This window comes from Microcaecilia unicolor, chromosome 7 (assembly GCF_901765095.1).
Source record: "Microcaecilia unicolor chromosome 7, aMicUni1.1, whole genome shotgun sequence".
Classification (NCBI taxonomy): domain Eukaryota; kingdom Metazoa; phylum Chordata; class Amphibia; order Gymnophiona; family Siphonopidae; genus Microcaecilia; species Microcaecilia unicolor.
The window spans coordinates 232,653,142-232,670,342 of NC_044037.1; the positions used below are offsets into that span (position 1 = coordinate 232,653,142).

Sequence of the window (17,201 nt, forward strand, 5' to 3'; positions counted from 1 at the left end):
AATTTTGAAAAAATAATTTTATTTTATTTTTATTGATTAGAACATGTCAGTTTTTGGAAGGTGCAGCTCGACCAGAACTGGTTTTAGCCAGTGATGGGCAACCACTCATTGCCCTTCAATTTCCTCCCCCCCCCCCCCCCCCCCGAAAAACCACTCATTGCCCTTCAATCTCCAGCATTGGGTTGGCCCTGGGCCACCCTTGGAATACCACCATTTTTTCGAGCTGTACTCTATCGAAAACAGCAACACAGGAAATCAGCTCTGGGAAAGCCGCAGCAAATAAATGCCGTATTGTCCTTATCCCTTTTCCTCGTCACTTCGAAAAACACGCAGTTATCAGAAGTCACTTGTGCAGGACACAGAAATGAGCCAGCAGATCAGCCTCGGCTCCAGTGTAGATACAGGAAGTACAGGCGCACCTGTTTGTCTAGAACATCACTCTGTTATAGAAATTCTAAGCCTGTCAGCATTGTTCCTCTGTATTCGATCGCGGCTTTTCCAGAGCCGTTACGATCCGCATCTTTCGGCCATCGGCCTCTATATCGCCACTAGGTGCTAATTAGGAGGGAAGATCAAATACACCAATTGATTAAGGAGCTGCAGATCAACTGCCTGGAAGAGAAGCGAGAACATTTCTTGTCTACTACCAGTACCACCGCTCTTTCCTCTCACAGCGACCAATCAGGGGCGTCCCGGAACGACCAATTGGACACTTTTTGTGGTGGCCAATAAGCGGCTGGCTGACATCAGAATTTCAGGAACTGGCTGAAAATCTGGAATTTTCCTAGTGGGGAGTCTGTGTGGTGCAAAGCAAGGAGGAGGTTAGATTGGTACAAAGGGACAGTTTAGCGGCGCGCGCGCAGCCCGGCAAATAGCAGTAGCGCCATGGAGGAGCGGAGCGAGTCGCCTGTGCATGCCCAGCCTTCGCCGCCGGCTCAACAGCAGCAGCAGCCTCAGCCGCCGCCTCCCGCACCAGCTGTGGCTTGGCCCATCTGCAGGGATGACTACGAACTGCAGGAGGTTATCGGTCAGTGATCTTGTCGTCCCTTTTTGGCTTTCCTGAAGAGGGCTGAGACACCTTGGCAGCAGGCTTCCGGCCTACCGGCATTTTTTTTTTTTTTTTACATTTCTGACAGCTGTAGGTTGAGAGGGTTATTATCATTGCGGATGTTGCTTCGCGCCGCAGTATTGCTGCAGGTCGTGAAATTGCCTCCGCTAACATTGGTGAAAGCGCATGCTATGTTTGATGGATGTGGGAGTGGGAGTGGGAGGAGAGATGGGAATGAGGAGTTAGTAGTAGTTTGGACACAACAGCATTATGCATATTATATTATAATCCAAGCGTCCTCTTGTTTTATGTGCGTTGCGGTACTATATAAAGTTTTTGCCTAATATTAAGAACAGTAAAAACGTATGTCCTTGGTACTTTGTTTCTGTAGAAGAATGATTGTGGCATTATATATTAGCTATTTTAATTTTGGGAATATGATATGCGTTTCTTATGACCGATGCATTTTTTTTGTACAGCGGTGTATTGCTTTATGGGTAAAGGTCTTGTGATGCACTGCATTTGATATATAGATGCTCATTTTCAAAGCACGTAGATTACTATGTAACTTTGTAAGTCTGCAGTTTTGAAAATAAGCTTCATTCTGTGTTATCTTAAACGTTTTACTTACCAATAAAAGTCATCAGTTTCTTAAATATAAGTACAGGTTTTTTTCTAGATTTAAAATGTTCTGATCCAAAACTTTTGCTTTATGCCCAGTAGACCACATTAGCGTGCGTGTGTTTTGTTTGTTGTTAATTTTTTTTTAGTAATTCGTCTGGTAGTTTCTTTTGACTTCTAGCGTTATGAATTGTCTTTTAATTTTAATATGCATTTTTAACATTATTTTATTTTCCTAACTCATTTGTTTGCTACACTGACAGTGCTTAATGGGGTAGGGAGAAGCACATATGGTGGTCCACGATTGCAAGCTTCAAAGGGGGTGCTAGCACTTTAATCACTGGGTGTCACTGTTGTTTGAGGACAGGGCCTTCCTCCTCTTTGAGGGGTTTTACATTTTCTGTCTGGAGCTTCTTGGTCTCCTACTGACTCAGGGATCTGAAGAAGTGACAAGGGAATCAAACCTATTGAGCTATCCAGCCGACAATCTTATGTAGACTTTTTTTTTTTGTCTTGGCACAGATGTACTTCATTCAGTTCTTTTGGCAGAAAGATAAGTACAGCTTAAGTTGTTTGTTTATGCAGTTTATATTGCTTTTGATTCTTGAGATTGTCTTAATCGTATGAAAATTTTGTTTCCCTGAAACGTTTTTATTGCTGTTTTATTTTTCTCTGCCACTTAACCTCTATGTTCAAAGAAGGATGAATGGATTCTTTTGACACAGTTTTTCATGTATTGTGATCTGTTTGAGAGTGGTTTTTGTTTGTTGTACACCAGGAGTCTGCAAACTTTCAAACAAGTGGCTGCAGATGCTGTTTCATATAAACAAGATAGGTGATTTGAAGCCTTCCCTATTTTGGTGGGTTTGAAATGTTAGGAAAAGATTTTCAGAAGTATGATAGTTACTGTTGGGTAACTTCTTACCACTTGCCTTCTTATTCCACTCTTCATAATACCTCAGTATCTGCTGCCAGACAGAGTCTGTTGGAGAGCGAGTGAACGCAAGTGTCTTAATCTGTTTTTTTATGTATGTAAATCTCTCATGCATATTTACTATGGCTATCCTGAAAACCTGACTGGCCAACCAGCTTATTTTCGAAAGAGAAAGACGCCCATATTTCGACCCAGATCTGGAGATGGGCGTCTTTCTCTCATGGGCACCCAAATCGGTATAATCGAAAGGCGATTTTGGGCGCCTCCAACTGCACTCTGTCGCGGGAATGAACAAAGTTGATGGGGGCGTGGTGAAGGCGGGACTGGGGTGTGTTTATCAGCTGAGGAGAGATGGGTGCGCTCGGCCGATAATGGAAAAAAAAGGGCGCCAGAAGCGAGAATTTGGGTCACTTTTTTGAACCCTTTTTATTTCATGAACAAGTCCCCAAAAAGTGCCCCAACTGCCCAGAAGACCACCAGAGGGAATCGGGGATGACCTCCCCTGATTCCCCCAGTGGTCACTAACCCCCTCCCACCAAAAAAAACCAAAACTTTTTTCCCAGCCTGTATGCCAGCCTCAAATTTCTACCCAGCTCCATGACAGCAGTATGCAGGTCCCTGGAGCAGTTGTTAGTGGGTGCAGTGCACTTCAGGCAGGTGGACCCAGGCCCATCCCCCCCTACCTGTTACACTTGTGCTGCTAAATGGGAGCGCTCCAAACAGCCCCCAAAACCCACTGTACCCACATGTTGGTGCCCCCCTTCAGCCATAAGTGCTATGGTAATGGTGTAGAGTTGTGGGCAGTGGGCTTTGGGGGGATTTGGGGGGCTCAGCACCCAAGGTAAGGGAGCTATGCACCTGGGAGGTATTTTAAATTTTTTTTTTACTTTTTACAAGTGCCCCCTAGGCATGTGAGGGGGACCAGTGCACTACGAATCCTGGCCCCTCCCACAACCAAATGCCTTGGATTTGTTCGTTTTTGAGCTGAGCGCCTTCGGTTTCCATTATCGCTGAAAACCGATACCGCCCAGCTCAAATCTGCCCAAATGCGTTGCATTTTCCCGGCACAAACCGTATTATCGAAACAAAAGATGGATGCCCATCTTTTTAGAAAATACGATCTGTCCCGCCCCTTCGCGTACCCGTCCTCCAAGATAGGCGCCCATGGAGATGGGCGTTCGCGTTCGATTATGCCCCTCCAAGTGGTCCCTATGGCATTGGGTTGAAAATCTCTGTTCTAGAGGTTAGACAGACAAGGTTTCATTGCTTCCAGCAGTGAGTCAGACAAACTGATTCTTTGGTTTTATTATCTGAAGAGAAGTTTTGTTACAAGTTGTCTTGTAGCAGCTAATAAATCTACTGCTACAAGACACTGCTAAATATGCTTTTATTCACCCCTTTACTGTGCTTCAATAAATCATTTTAGAACTATGTATTTCTGTTTAGCTTTCTTTCAACCCAATGGTGGGAACCTGAAACAGGTGAGGTGTGAACAATATGTACAGAACACCTCCCTACAGCATGCAGTGTGGAATTTAGGTATGTTTTGGGACTTGAATTGGCCAGTGTTGGAAACAGGTTACTAGGCTTGATGGATCTGGGAATTGACTTAATAGTAATTCATAGGTTTTTCTTTTCTGTTATTGGGCATTTGGCACGGTCACTGCTGAAGTGCAGGTGGAGTTCCTAGGTTCTGCTGCACATGTGCCATGGTGGTGGTGGTGGTGGGGGTGGGGGGGGGGGGGGAGAGAGAGGGTGGAGACTTATTTTGGGCTAATCAGGCTGTGGGTAGCGAATTTGGAGGGCCTGAGAACTGTTCCATGAACTGGATCCAGATGTCCAACTGTAATTGGAGGCTCATATATTAACACTGGGTGGATTCAGTCACAATTTTTTGTGCCTTCAGAAGGTAACATAGTAAATGATGACAGATAAAGACCGTAATTAACTTGAGGAAATTTTCCTGTGCTTAATATCAATTTTGAGTAGTCCTATTTGACTGGAAAAGGGTGGGTTTTGTCTATAAAAAAAAAAAAAAGTAACAGGAGTAGGCCAATTTAACAGAGCTAAGTTCAGCATACATTTTGTTTGTGGTTTAATGGTGCCTTCTTATGTGTATGCTGTGACTCCTGAGAGAGCAAGTCAGGAGTGGTCCTGAAAGACTGGAGAAGGGCAGGTATGGTCCCTCACAAGAGCAGAAGTAAGGAAGAGGTTGGGAACTACATGCTGAAGTTTGAGTTGTGTAAGTAAATTAATAGAAATGCTTTTAAAACAGAATAGTGAACAATTGTGAAGTTTCTGGAATCCAGTAGATGGCAGGATCAAGGCAGCATGGCTTTACTAGAGGCAGGACTTGTTAGACAAATCAGATTAATTTCTTTGGGTGACCAGAGAGTTAGATCGAAGGAGCGCACTAGATGTGGTGTACTTAGCAAAGCCTTTGACACAGTTCTGCCCAGACAACTAATAAACTGGGTGCCTTTGGTATTGGTCCTAAACTGACTGACCGAGTTAGGAACTGGTTGAGTGGAAGGCAACAGGGTAGTGGTAAATGGAGCTCACTTTGAGGAAAGGATGCTACCAGTGGTGTGCTGCAAGGTTTGGTTCTTGGGCTGATTCTATTAACATTTTTGTAAACGATATTGTTGAAGGTCTGTCTGGTAAGGTTTGCCTCTTTGTGAGTGATACCAAAATCTGCAATAGGGTGGATAATGAGGCAGGACCAGCAAAGCTTGAATAGTCTGGAATTTGGCAGCTAAGATTTAATGCTAAAAGTTGCAGAGTCATTCATGTGGGCTATAACAACCCAAGGGAATGGTACAGTTTAAGGTGGGTGAAAAACCTTTGCACACAAAAGAGGAGTGGGACTTGGGTGTGATTGTATGTGATAATCCTAAAGTGGTGAAACAGGTAGAAAAGGTAACAGTAACAGCTAGCAAGGATGCTTGGGTGCATGGCAAGAGGAATGGCCAGTAGGAAAAAGGAGATGGGGTCTCACCAGAGTCTCACACAAAGGCATTTAGAATATTGTGTACAATTCTGGAGGCAGCACCTTCAAAAAGTTATAAACAGGATGGAGTTGGTCTAGAGGGTGGCTACTAAAATGATCAGTGGTCTTTGTCATAAAGCGTATGGGACAGACTTGGATATACTTTGGAAGAAAGATGGAAGAGGAGTGATAAGAGATGTTTAAATACCACCATGGCATAAATGCACAGGAGGAGAACCTTTGAATTGAAAGAATACTCTGGAATGAGGGGGCATAGAATGACGGTGAAAGGGGATGTTCAGAAGTAACCTGAGAAAATACTTCTTCTTGGAAAGAGTGATGAATTCATGAAAGTCTCTCAGTTGAGGTGGTGGAGACAAAAACTAGCTGAGGTCAAGAAAGCTTGGTACAGGTATATAGGATCTCGGGGGGAGAGGAAAGGGATAGTAGATGGCATGAATGGGCAGACTGGATAGACCTTATGGTCTTTTATCTGCCTTCATTTTTTTCTCTATTTCTAAGTAGTATACACACACTGCTAAACCAGAAGTAAACATCTGCCCCCTCCCAAAAAAAACAAACAAACCAAAAAACAAAATGATGTTTGCTGCCTTGCTTACTACAGTTTAGCATGGAAATAACATGCTAGTAAGTTTCTTATGGAATTCTGAGCAGCAAATTGGCTAAAGATTAGTATAGTTTATTTCTTGATTGCATTGAAAATTTGCTTCACCTCTGAAGTAAAAAATCAGAAGTTCTAACTTCCTGTTGACTTGAATGGTCTGTGGAGATGGGATCCCAAAGTTGACATACTTTGGACCTGTGACACAGGAAGGTCCTTTGTACCAAGAACCCCCCCCCCCCCAAATCTAAGGGTTTCCTTGTGTGAGGGTAGAATCTCTGAAAAATGAAAGTATTTTACAGTTAACATAATTTAACTGCTTCTATTAATGCATTTACTTCTTGTTTGTTATAAAAAAAAAAATTAGCCAAGTAAATATCATTTTTACAATATCAGAAGCAAAGTGAAAAAGTTGATATGGAAGGGCAAAAAACAAAATCGCCCCTCCCCTTTTGTTTTCTGGAGGTTAGATGTTATAGGCTGGTTAGTATGACCTTGGTGATGGAATAATTGATAATGATATTGTCCTTCGGTAAGATGACTTGATTGTTGGATTGAAGGAAGTTTGGCACTGAGGAAGACTTTTCCCCTCACATTTTACAAGTGTGGCAAACTGTGTGTTAAAGGAATGACACTGATCCTGTTCAAATTTTTGACTGAAAAGTGTGTGTGAGAAGATGGTTTCCTATCCATTTGATATTCATTTGATAGTTTGATTCTTGCATGTCATCCAGTTTTGGATGCCTGAGGCAGGCTTTTTAGCCAAAACATGGCCGTGTTGGATTAGTGCCATTTGACACAGTCAAGGTTGATCATACATCTGAAGGAAAGTCCCCAGTTTGCTATTGAGATAGACATGGGGGAAGCCACTGCTTGCCCTGGGATGGTAGCATGGAATCATGCTACTATTTGGGATTCTGCCAGGTACTTGTGACCTGGATTGGCCACTTTTGGAAACAAGATACTGGGCTAGGTGGACCATCGGTCTGACCTAGTATGGCTATTCTTATGTTCTTATCTGGTTTTGAATAACATTTTTGTGGAACTTCTACAGCTTGATGTCCCTCTCTGGGTCCTTGCTGCTTATTTATTTGTATGTTTTACTTTCCTGTCTGATTATTGTAGTAGTTTTCTATGCTTTTGATTTTATTTGTAAACTGCTTTGATCTGTGTCAGTTAAAGTGGTAAATCAAATCATGAATTAATTATTATTATCTTATTTGGTTTTTGCTCACACCTTTTCAGTAGTAGCTCATGGTGAGTTATATTCAGGTACACTGAATGAGTGAATAAATAAATAAAACTGAGGAATGCAAGGGGTAAGTGGAAACACATTTGCAGCAGTAGAGGTGGATGAGCTGAGAGTGGTGAAAAGGGGGTGAGTGAAGGGAGTCTTTCACTATCTTATGGTAACTTCATTTGTCAATGTGCAGAGCCCAAGGAGGGGGTTGCACAGACTTGCCAACTGCTGACATAGGTAGAAACAAATATGAACACTGCTGTATTGATTCAAGAATTGCAACTGCATGAAGTCAGCACTGCCTGTAGTGCAGAGATCTCTTTGGATTTGTTTGATTTGCTGAAATAAAATGGTACAAAATCTGTAGCTTTAGCTATGTTGCATTATTTACTGTATTTCTATGGAAAATCTGTGTCAAATTTCAATAGTTTGCATATTTGAGTAAGAGCTTTGCTGTTTTGAAGTTTAAATTACTACTATTTATAAACATAATATGCAGAATTTTACAGATCTAAACATTAACAGAATTCTTAACTTTTTTTGACTTCAAAGTCCCCTGAGGAATACTTTGATCAGACATTGGTGGCAGACTGGAGGATACTGCAGTCTGTAAGGAGAGGCATAACCAGCTGAAACAGATTGTTGAGATCTCACCTAGAATTGTGTGTGTTTTAAAGAAGTGAGAGTCCGGAGGCAACCAAAGGGGGTATGTGGTCAGCACCAAAGGAGGTTTGATAGACTGGGGAAAATGAGAGATGAGTTTGAAGGCTGGTTGGGGTGTGGGTAGTAGGGGAGCATATGATGAAGCCATTATCTACCTGCAACACATTGTGCAAGAGATGAACCTTTCAAAAGAAGAGAAGTTTCTAGAACTAGATGTTTGTAAACTGAGGGGAATACTCAAAGGGGGTGGGGTGGGGGTTGGTTCTCCCTCTCCCAATAAAAGGTGGTATATACCTGGAACTTCCTTCAGGGGAGGTAGTAAAGAGAAAAGTAGTAACTGAAAAATGTGGGATAAATGTAGAAGATCCATAGTGGTAAAAACTGAAGTAAAGCATGGGTTACATCCCTAAATAGCAGTAGTATAGTTGAATGGGGCATCACAGCCATGGGACAGGTCCGCATCAGTCCTGACATCTAGGATACGTACAGGTTCGTCATCCTTGTCAACACTAAAGGACCATGATGCTGAGCATCAGGGGAAACCCAAGAAGCATCAGTCCTCATCAGTGCATGGCATGGAGGGAGGAGCGTGCCCCCTTTTTGGTAGAGGTGCTGGTGTGCAAGTCTCTGGGCAGCCACCTCTTGTTTGTCACTTATGCTTGTCATGCTGCCTCTCTCCCAGCTCCCCCAACTTTGCCAATTCCTGCCTTGGATGAGCGGGTCTGATCCATGCTCAGGGAGTTGCTGGCGCAGATGCTGCAGCTGCAAATCGCTCAGACATTTGAGGGCACTTAAGCCAGCTGCTGATCATCCCCTGACTGTTCCTGAGGCTCCATCTATGTCTGTTTAGAGATCTTTGATTCAAGCACCTTGATGGGTGTTAACATTGGCAAAGCTCTCTGAGGACAAGCAGGCATTACATTCTTGCATGTGGGTGATGTCATCCACGGAGCCCAGTGTGGACACTGCCATAGTGCACTGTTTCTTTAAAACTTTGAGACAGTGTTGCCATCGTGCATGCATGGGTGCCTCCTGCTCAATACTCAAGTGCAGGACCAGCAGTCTAATGTTTTCCGCAGAACAGAGGTTTGTTTTGTAATCTCTCCTCAGTGTGTCAAACTTTGCCTTTTGGTGCCTTCCCTTTTTCAGGATATTTTTTCTTCATATTCTGTTTTTTCTTCAATTTTATTCAGTTTTCTAAGCTTTTCTCTTTCTTTTTTCGGCCTTTGGGTTCTCTGAGCCCTTGATTTGCCCAGGAAGCATTGACCATTTTCAGGTACATGGCTACACAAGCTTCCCGGGCCACTTGTGTTTTTCAACCTTCTGTTGGTTGTTTGTTTTTCCCTACATGTTAACGAGGGTGCCAGGTGGTTTTAAGAAATGTACACTGCAATAGGAACAGGAGAAGAGTGGTAACTGAATCAGGCTCTTCAAAAAACAGACCAAAGACGTCCAACATAGATATAAAATTTATTCTCCGAGGACAAGCAGGCTGCTTGTTCTCACTGATGGGTGACGTCCACGGCAGCCCCCTCCAACCGGAAACTTCACTAGCAAAGGCCTTTGCTAGTCCTCGTGCACCGATGCGCACCGCGCATGCGCGGCCGTCTTCCCGCCCGAACCGGCTCGTGTTCATCAGTCTTCTTTTGTCCGCGCTCGGGACGGTCGTGTTTTACTGCCGTTTCGTGCCCCTCAAGTTGACCCTCGCGCGTCTTAGCGATTTTCGCCAGGAAAAAAAAAAAAAGAGAGACCGATGGGTCTTTACCCTTTTCCCGTATTTCCAGTTTTTTTTTCCCGAGTAAGTTTCCTTTCGCTTTCAGGACTGGCCTATTTGGCCTCGATTCAGGTTTTTCTCCCTTCTTTTTGGTGCCCTTTGTCATCATCGCAAATTTTGATTTCGCCGGTGCGATTTTTCCGCCCATGTCATCGAAGTCTTCCAGCAGCTTCAAGTGCACCCAGTGTGCCCGGGTAATCTCGCTCACTGATAGGCACGCTTCGTGTCTTCAGTGTCTGGGGGCTGGGCATCGCCCGCAGGCCTGCAGTCTTTGTGCTCTTTTAAAAAAGAGGACTCAGGTAGCGAGATTGGCCCAGTGGAACGTGTTGTTCTCGGGCTCTTCGATGACAACAGCACGGGCATCGAGTGCATCGGCGTCGACAGCATCGAAGTCTTCGACCTCAGCATCGGCTGCATCGAGGCCCCTACCTTCGCCATCGTCGGTACCGAGGTATCGAAAGGCTGCGTCGACGTCGGTGGTACCGGGACCTCCGCTGTTGCTGATGTCGTCGGACGGTGGTGCTTCGTCTGGAGTGCAGGTGAGGGCTGTCCATTCCCCTGCTGGTGGCGGTGAGCCTTCGGGTGGGTCTCCCCCTACCCTGAGGGCTCCTGCGGTACAGCCCCCTCGAGATCGACCTTCTTCGGCCTCGGCCCCGAGGAAGCGACGGCTGGATTCTACGTCCTCCTCGTCGGTACCGGGAAGCTCCGGTGACATGCTTCGCTTGAAGAAGTCTAAGAAGCATCGTCACCGGTCTCCTTCTCGTCTCGGTACCGAGAGCTCTGGGTCGCCGAGGCAGTCGGCACCCAGTAGGCATCGGCACCGGGAGGACCGCTCACCCTCTGTTCAGGAGGTGTCGATGCGCTCCCCCTTGGACAGCCCGGAACAGCCTCCACGCCCGGAACAGACTCTGACATCGACGCCTGCATCGGCTTCTCAGTCTTTCTCCACAGCTACTCTGCACGAGAGTCTCCGGGCCGTTCTTCCAGAGATTCTGGGAGAGCTATTGCGCCCTTCCCCTCCAGTACCGGGGGTGCTTGCGCCACCGGTACCATCGAGTGAGGCGCTGGCGGGCCCCTTGCCCGAGGTGAGGTCTCCGATACCGGTACCGCTTGCAGTACCGGCTACGGCTGCCTCCCAGGCAGACTCCCCGACGACGTTGGCGGAGGGAGCTTCGCCGGTGCGAGCGAGAGAGTCCACCTCTCGACGCTCCTACCGTGGCCGTGTTTCCACGGAGTCAAGTCGGGCACGGCTTCAGACGCAGGTTCGTGAACTTGTGTCTGACACCGATGGTGAGGCCTCGTGGAAGGAGGGGAGGACCTCAGATATTTCTCTGACGAGGAGTCTGATGGCCTTACTTCTGATCCCACTCCCTCCCCTGAAAGGCAGCTTTCTCCTCCCGAGAGTCTGTCTTTCGCGGCCTTTGTCCGGGAGATGTCTACGGCCATCCCCTTCCCGGTGGTTGTGGAGGATGAGCCCAGGGCTGAAATGTTTGAGCTCTTGGACTATCCTTCTTCACCTAAGGAAGCGTCCACAGTACCCATGCATCATGTCCTAAAAAAGACATTGCTGGCGAACTGGACCAAGCCACTAACTAATCCCCACATTCCCAAGAAGATCGAATCCCAGTATCGGATCCATGGGGACCCAGAGCTGATGCGCACTCAGTTGCCTCACGACTCTGGTGTGGTGGATCTGGCCCTAAAGAAGGCTAAGAGTTCTAGAGAGCATGCTTCGGCGCCCCCAGGCAAAGACTCTAGAACCTTAGACACCTTTGGGAGGAAGGCCTATCATTCCTCTATGCTCGTGGCCAAGATTCAGTCCTACCAGCTCTACACAAGCATCCATATGCGGAACAATGTGCGGCAGTTGGCGGGCTTGGTGGACAAGCTCCCTCCTGAGCAAGCCAAGCCGTTTCAGGAGGTGGTCAGGCAGCTGAAGGTGTGCAGAAAATTCCTGGCCAGAGGGGTATATGATACCTTTGATGTTGCGTCCAGGGCCGCTGCTCAAGGTGTGGTGATGCACAGACTCTCATGGCTGCGTGCCTCCGACCTGGAGAATAGGATCCAGCAGCGGATTGCGGACTCCCCTTGCCGAGCGGACAACATTTTTGGAGAAAAAGTCGAACAGGTGGTAGAACAGCTCCACCAGCGGGATAACGCTTTCGACAAATTCTCCCGCCGGCAGCCTTCAGCATCTACCTCCTCAGGTAGACGTTTTTATGGGGGAAGGAGGACTGTTCCCTACTCTTCTGGTAAGCGTAGGTACAATCCTCCCTCTCGACAGCCTGCGGCCCAGGCTAAGCCCCAGCGCGCTCGCTCTCGTCAGCAGCGTGCGCCTCAGCAAGGCCCCTCGGCTCCCCAGCAAAAGCAGGGGGCGAGCTTTTGACTGGCTCCAGTAGAGCATAGCCGGCATCAACGTGTCAGTGCCGGGCAATCTGCCGGTCGGGGGGAGGTTGAAAGTTTTTCACCAAAGGTGGCCTCTTGTAACCTCCGACCGTTGGGTTCTTCAAATAGTCCGGCAAGGATACACCCTCAATTTGGCCTCGAAGCCTCCAAATTGCCCACCAGGAGCTCAGTCCTACAGCTTCCAGCACAAGCAGGTAGTTGCAGAGGAACTCTCCGCCCTTCTAAGCGGCAATGCGGTCGAGCCCGTGCCATCCGGGCAAGAAGGGCTGGGATTCTATTCCAGGTACTTCCTTGTGGAAAAGAAAACGGGGGATGCGTCCCATCCTAGACCTAAGGGCCCTGAACAAATATCTGGTCAAAGAAAAGTTCAGGATGCTTTCCCTGGGCACCCTTCTTCCCATGATTCAGGAAAACGATTGGCTATGCTCTCTGGACTTGAAGGACGCCTACACGCACATCCCGATATTGCCAGCTCACTGGCAGTATCTGCGATTTCAGCTGGGCACACGTCACTTCCAGTACTGTGTGCTACCCTTTGGAGTCGCTTCTGCGCCCAGGGTGTTCACGAAGTGTCTAGCTGTAGTAGCAGCAGCGCTTTGCAGGCTGGGAGTGCATGTGTTCCCTTATCTCGACGATTGGCTGGTGAAGAACACATCCGAGGCAGGAGCTCTACAGTCCATGCAGATGACTATTCGACTCCTGGAGCTACTGGGGTTTGTGATAAATTATCCAAAGTCCCATCTTCTCCCAGTACAGAGACTCGAATTCATAGGAGCTCTGCTGGATTCTCGGACGGCTCGTGCCTATCTTCCGGAGACAAGAGCCAACAATCTGTTGTCCTTCGTCTCTCGGGTACAAGCGTCCCAGCAGATCACAGCTCGGCAGATGTTGAGATTGCTTGGCCTCATGGCCTCCACAGTTCATGTAACTCCCATGGCTCGTCTTCACATGCAATCTGCTCAATGGACCCTAGCTTCCCAGTGGTTTCAAGCTGCTGGGGATCTAGAAGACGTGATCCACCTGTCCACGAGTTTTCTCAAATCCCTGTATTGGTGGACGATTTGGTCCAATTTGACTCTGGGACACCCTTTCCAAATTCCTCAGCCGCAAAAGGTGCTGACTACTGATGCGTCTCTCCTGGGGTGGGGAGCTCATGTCGATGGGCTTCACACCCAGAGAAGCTGGTCCCTCCAGGAACGCGATCTGCAGATCAATCTCCTGGAGTTACGTGCGCTCTGGAACGCTCTGTTGGGCAGACTGGATGGACCATGCAGGTCTTTTTCTGCCGTCATCTACTATGTTACTGTGTTCCCTTGGAGTTGTGTTCTTCAGCTTTTTAAAAATGACTGAGGAACCTGCGCTCGCGCATTGGGCGGGAAGGCACCAGTGTATGCATAGTGGGACCCTGCTAGAAAATTGAGTTAAATCTTGCTAGCGCTGTACTGGGCTCTGTTGGATGACTTCACCCAGCTATGAGAATACTTGGCCTGCTGTCCTTGGAGAACACCGGCTACAGGTGAGTAACTTTGCTTTACCTACTGTTTATATTACTGCTAAGATTTATTTGGAAGAAATACAGGGTTAGGCAAATTATCAAGGTAAAAAATAGAGGTAAAATGTTTTGTTTGTTTTTCTTTGGTCAGTCACATGATTTCACCTACACACTTAAACACCTTATTTTCTGTGCTGTCAGTGCAGAGCTGTTTCCTAGCCATGCAGTTCATTGTGGGAGGAAATGCCACTGGTTGTTTCTCAGGGTCAGGTTGGCAAACCTTATTTCCTGTGTTGTCAGTGCAGACCTGGTTCCTGGGTAGAATATGTATCTCAAAAGGTCTATTACTGCAGCCATGCAGTTCATTGTGGGAGGAAATGCCACTGGTTGTTTCTCAGGGCCAGGCTGGCAAACCTCTATAAAACAAGCTGTACCTTTTTTTCATTCTTATGTGCTATCAGAGGGAAGTGACATGGCTTTTGTTTTGTAAAAGTCACAGGCTTGGCCTTGGGACAGAAGGTGCTTGCAAAGAAACAGCATTGTTTTTCTTGGGCATGATAACTGCTTTATAGCCCTCCGGGATTGCAGTTAAGCATTAAATCTTTTCTTCAATTAATGCATGCTTTCTTTATTTTGACTTTTAAAGATTCTAAATAAGAAAATTGAATATGGTAGATGTAAGTTTGTGTACCCTTTCAGTTAATACTTTAATACTTTTAACACTGGCTTTGGTGCCTTTGGCAGAAGTAGGTTTCCTGTAGCCAACTAAGGGGGTAGTGGGAAAGCGCGGGGTACAAATGTAACAAAAATAATAAAAATACATTTACTAATGTGTATGAAGGGACTAATGTTCATTGTTTTGTCCCTTAATATATATTAAACGTTCACAATTTTGCTATCTTACTGTTGTAACATTAGTGTATGTCACTGAGTTGCATGGTAACAAGATGCAGATCACCTCATTATTATGCAAACTAAATAAGTGTGTTGAGTCAGCAAGCTGCTTTTATTGGTCTATTTCTTTTCACTCCCTGGTGGTCTAGGGGTTCTAGGACTGGAGCAGTCCCTGGTCACTCCTGCCCCTGCTGGGTTCCAAGTGACACCATTGGCTCTAGCAGTGGTCAAGGGCCATAAAGAGCGAAAGAACTTAAAGAAGTTCTGGTGACTCTGCTGTCTAATGCTTCTTTGGAGTCAGACATGGTACCTCTGTGCAAAAGCATAAGTACATAAGTAATGTCACACTCTGAAAAGACCAAGGGTCCATCGAGCCCAGCATCCTGTCCACGACAGCGGCCAATCCAGGCCAAGGGCACCTGGCAAGCTTCCCAAACGTACAAACATTCTATACATGTTATTTCTGGAATTGTGGATTTTTCCCAAGTCCATTTAATAGTGGTTTATGGACTTGTCCTTTAGGAAACCGTCTAACCCCTTTTTAAACTCTGTCAAGCTAACCGCCTTCACCACGTTCTCCAGCAGCGAATTCCAGAGTTTAATTACGCGTTGGGTGAAGAAACATTTTCTCCGATTTGTTTTAAATTTACTTCACTGTAGTTTCACCGCATGCCCCCTAGTCCTAGTATTTTTGGAAAGCGTGAACAGATGCTTCACATCCACCTGTTCCACTCCACTCATTATTTTATATACCTCTATCATGTCTCCCCTTAGCCGTCTGTTCTCCAAGCTGAAAAGCCCTAGCCTCCTTAGTCTTTCTTCATAGGGAAGTCGTCCCATCCCCACTATCATTTTAGTCGCCCTTCGCTGCACCTTTTCCAATTCTGCTATATCTTTCTTGAGATGCGGCGACCAGAATTGAACACAATACTCAATGACAGGCCAGTTTGACCTCCGTAGTGAGTATATTAATGGAAACTGACAAAACAGAGGCTAATGCTGTTTGTGGAATGTAGTAGTTTGCAGGATATGAGACAGCATGGTTTTTAGCATAAATAGGTCTTGTCAGAAGAATCTGATTAGTTTCTTTGGGTAACCTGAGTTGAATTGAGGAAAAGTGCTGCCTTTGACACTGTCCCCAGTCCAGAGATGACTTACAAGTAAACTGAGCAACATCTTTGGTATGAGTCTGTTGGCCGGACTGTGGACTGAACTTTGGCGGGCTTCGTGGTCTCTCCTGCCACTCAGGAGCCAGCGGCCACCATCTCTGAAGCACTAGCACACTTGGATTCAGCAGGGGTGGTGGCTTCCTGTGCTGTGGAAATGGTTCCCCTGTGGCAGGCGCCTTGGGGATGACATTACCTGTTTTTGGGGGGGGGGGGGGATCAGATTTGGCCAACACCCCGTTTCCCTGGAAATTTTGTTGCTCATGCACTGGGCTGCCTTGTTGAAGCACCCTGTGGCTTCTCTGTCATCCTTCCATGCTCCCGTGGTAGGTTGGGGTGAACTTCAGTCCAAGAGGGCTCATGTGGAGACTCAAAGGGATGTGGATGAAATTTCCCTGGCATCGGACCATGGGTCTGTCCTCCTCTCTGAAGCCTTCTGCCATTCTCTGTTGGACACTTTTGAGGAGAGGGAGCTTCTCCTTGAGGAGGGGGGTGATCCTAAGACAGCGAGACTTTCTTTTTACCTCAGGGATAAGCTGCCCTCTTTGATCACCAAGGCTTTGGAGATGTTGGATATTTCTGCCCTGGAGACCCTCAATTCAGAGGCTACCTCTCATCCATTATGTCGTGTACTAAGCAACTGCCTAAGCCTTTCCCTATTTACACAGCTGTGCAGGTTTATTTATGGGATTTCAAAGGCCAGTGCTTGCCAGAGGACAGGTCTAAGGCACGGCACAGGTTTCAGGTGGCTATGCAATTTAGGCTGGGGAAATAAGGGTCCTTTCAGAAACCCCACTTCCAGTAGTGGCAACAGTCCTTTTTAGGGGGACAGATGTTCCCAGGTATTAGCCTCCCAACCTGCCCCAGCTGTCTATGCCTCTCAATAGTGGGCTTGGATCCAGTTGTTTCTTCTCCATCTTTGGTCCCCGGTGTCTGTTGATTACCAGTTCCAGCTTCTGTGGCCCGCCCAAGCCAAATTCAGCACTCTTTGATGGCTGAGCCTGGTCAACCTGGTGAAAGGTTCCTCCTTGGCCATGCTGGACAGGGTGACTGTGACCACAGGTGCCAATCTCTCCAGATGGGGGGGGGGGGGGTCTGCTGTCTGGTCCAGGTGGCCCAGGGTGGTCCCAGGTGGAAGCTTCATGGCTTATCAACCATCTGGGAGATGAGAATGGTAAGGAATGCCTTGTGGGAGTTTGTTTATTGTAATCTTATACCACCTTTCAGACGAGAGTCAAAGCGGTTTACAATGCAGTGTTTGTCCCTATCACATGACTCTCCAATTTCCTCTGTAGTCTTTCATGAGGTACTTTGTCAAACGCCTTCTGAAAATCTAGATAGACAATATCAAC

General features: G+C 46.7%; 1 protein-coding gene across 1 annotated transcript in view; it reads left to right on the forward strand.

The window, feature by feature from the left end:
* The first annotated feature begins 605 nt into the window (after positions 1-605).
* The window catches only part of STK39 (serine/threonine kinase 39), a 479,134-nt gene continuing 462,538 nt past the window's right edge, over positions 606-17,201 (forward strand). Inside the window, exon 1 of the mRNA XM_030209520.1 lies at positions 606-1,027. Coding sequence (XP_030065380.1) covers positions 886-1,027 — 142 coding nt within the window. The 5' untranslated portion in view covers positions 606-885. The remainder of the gene's footprint in view (positions 1,028-17,201) is intronic.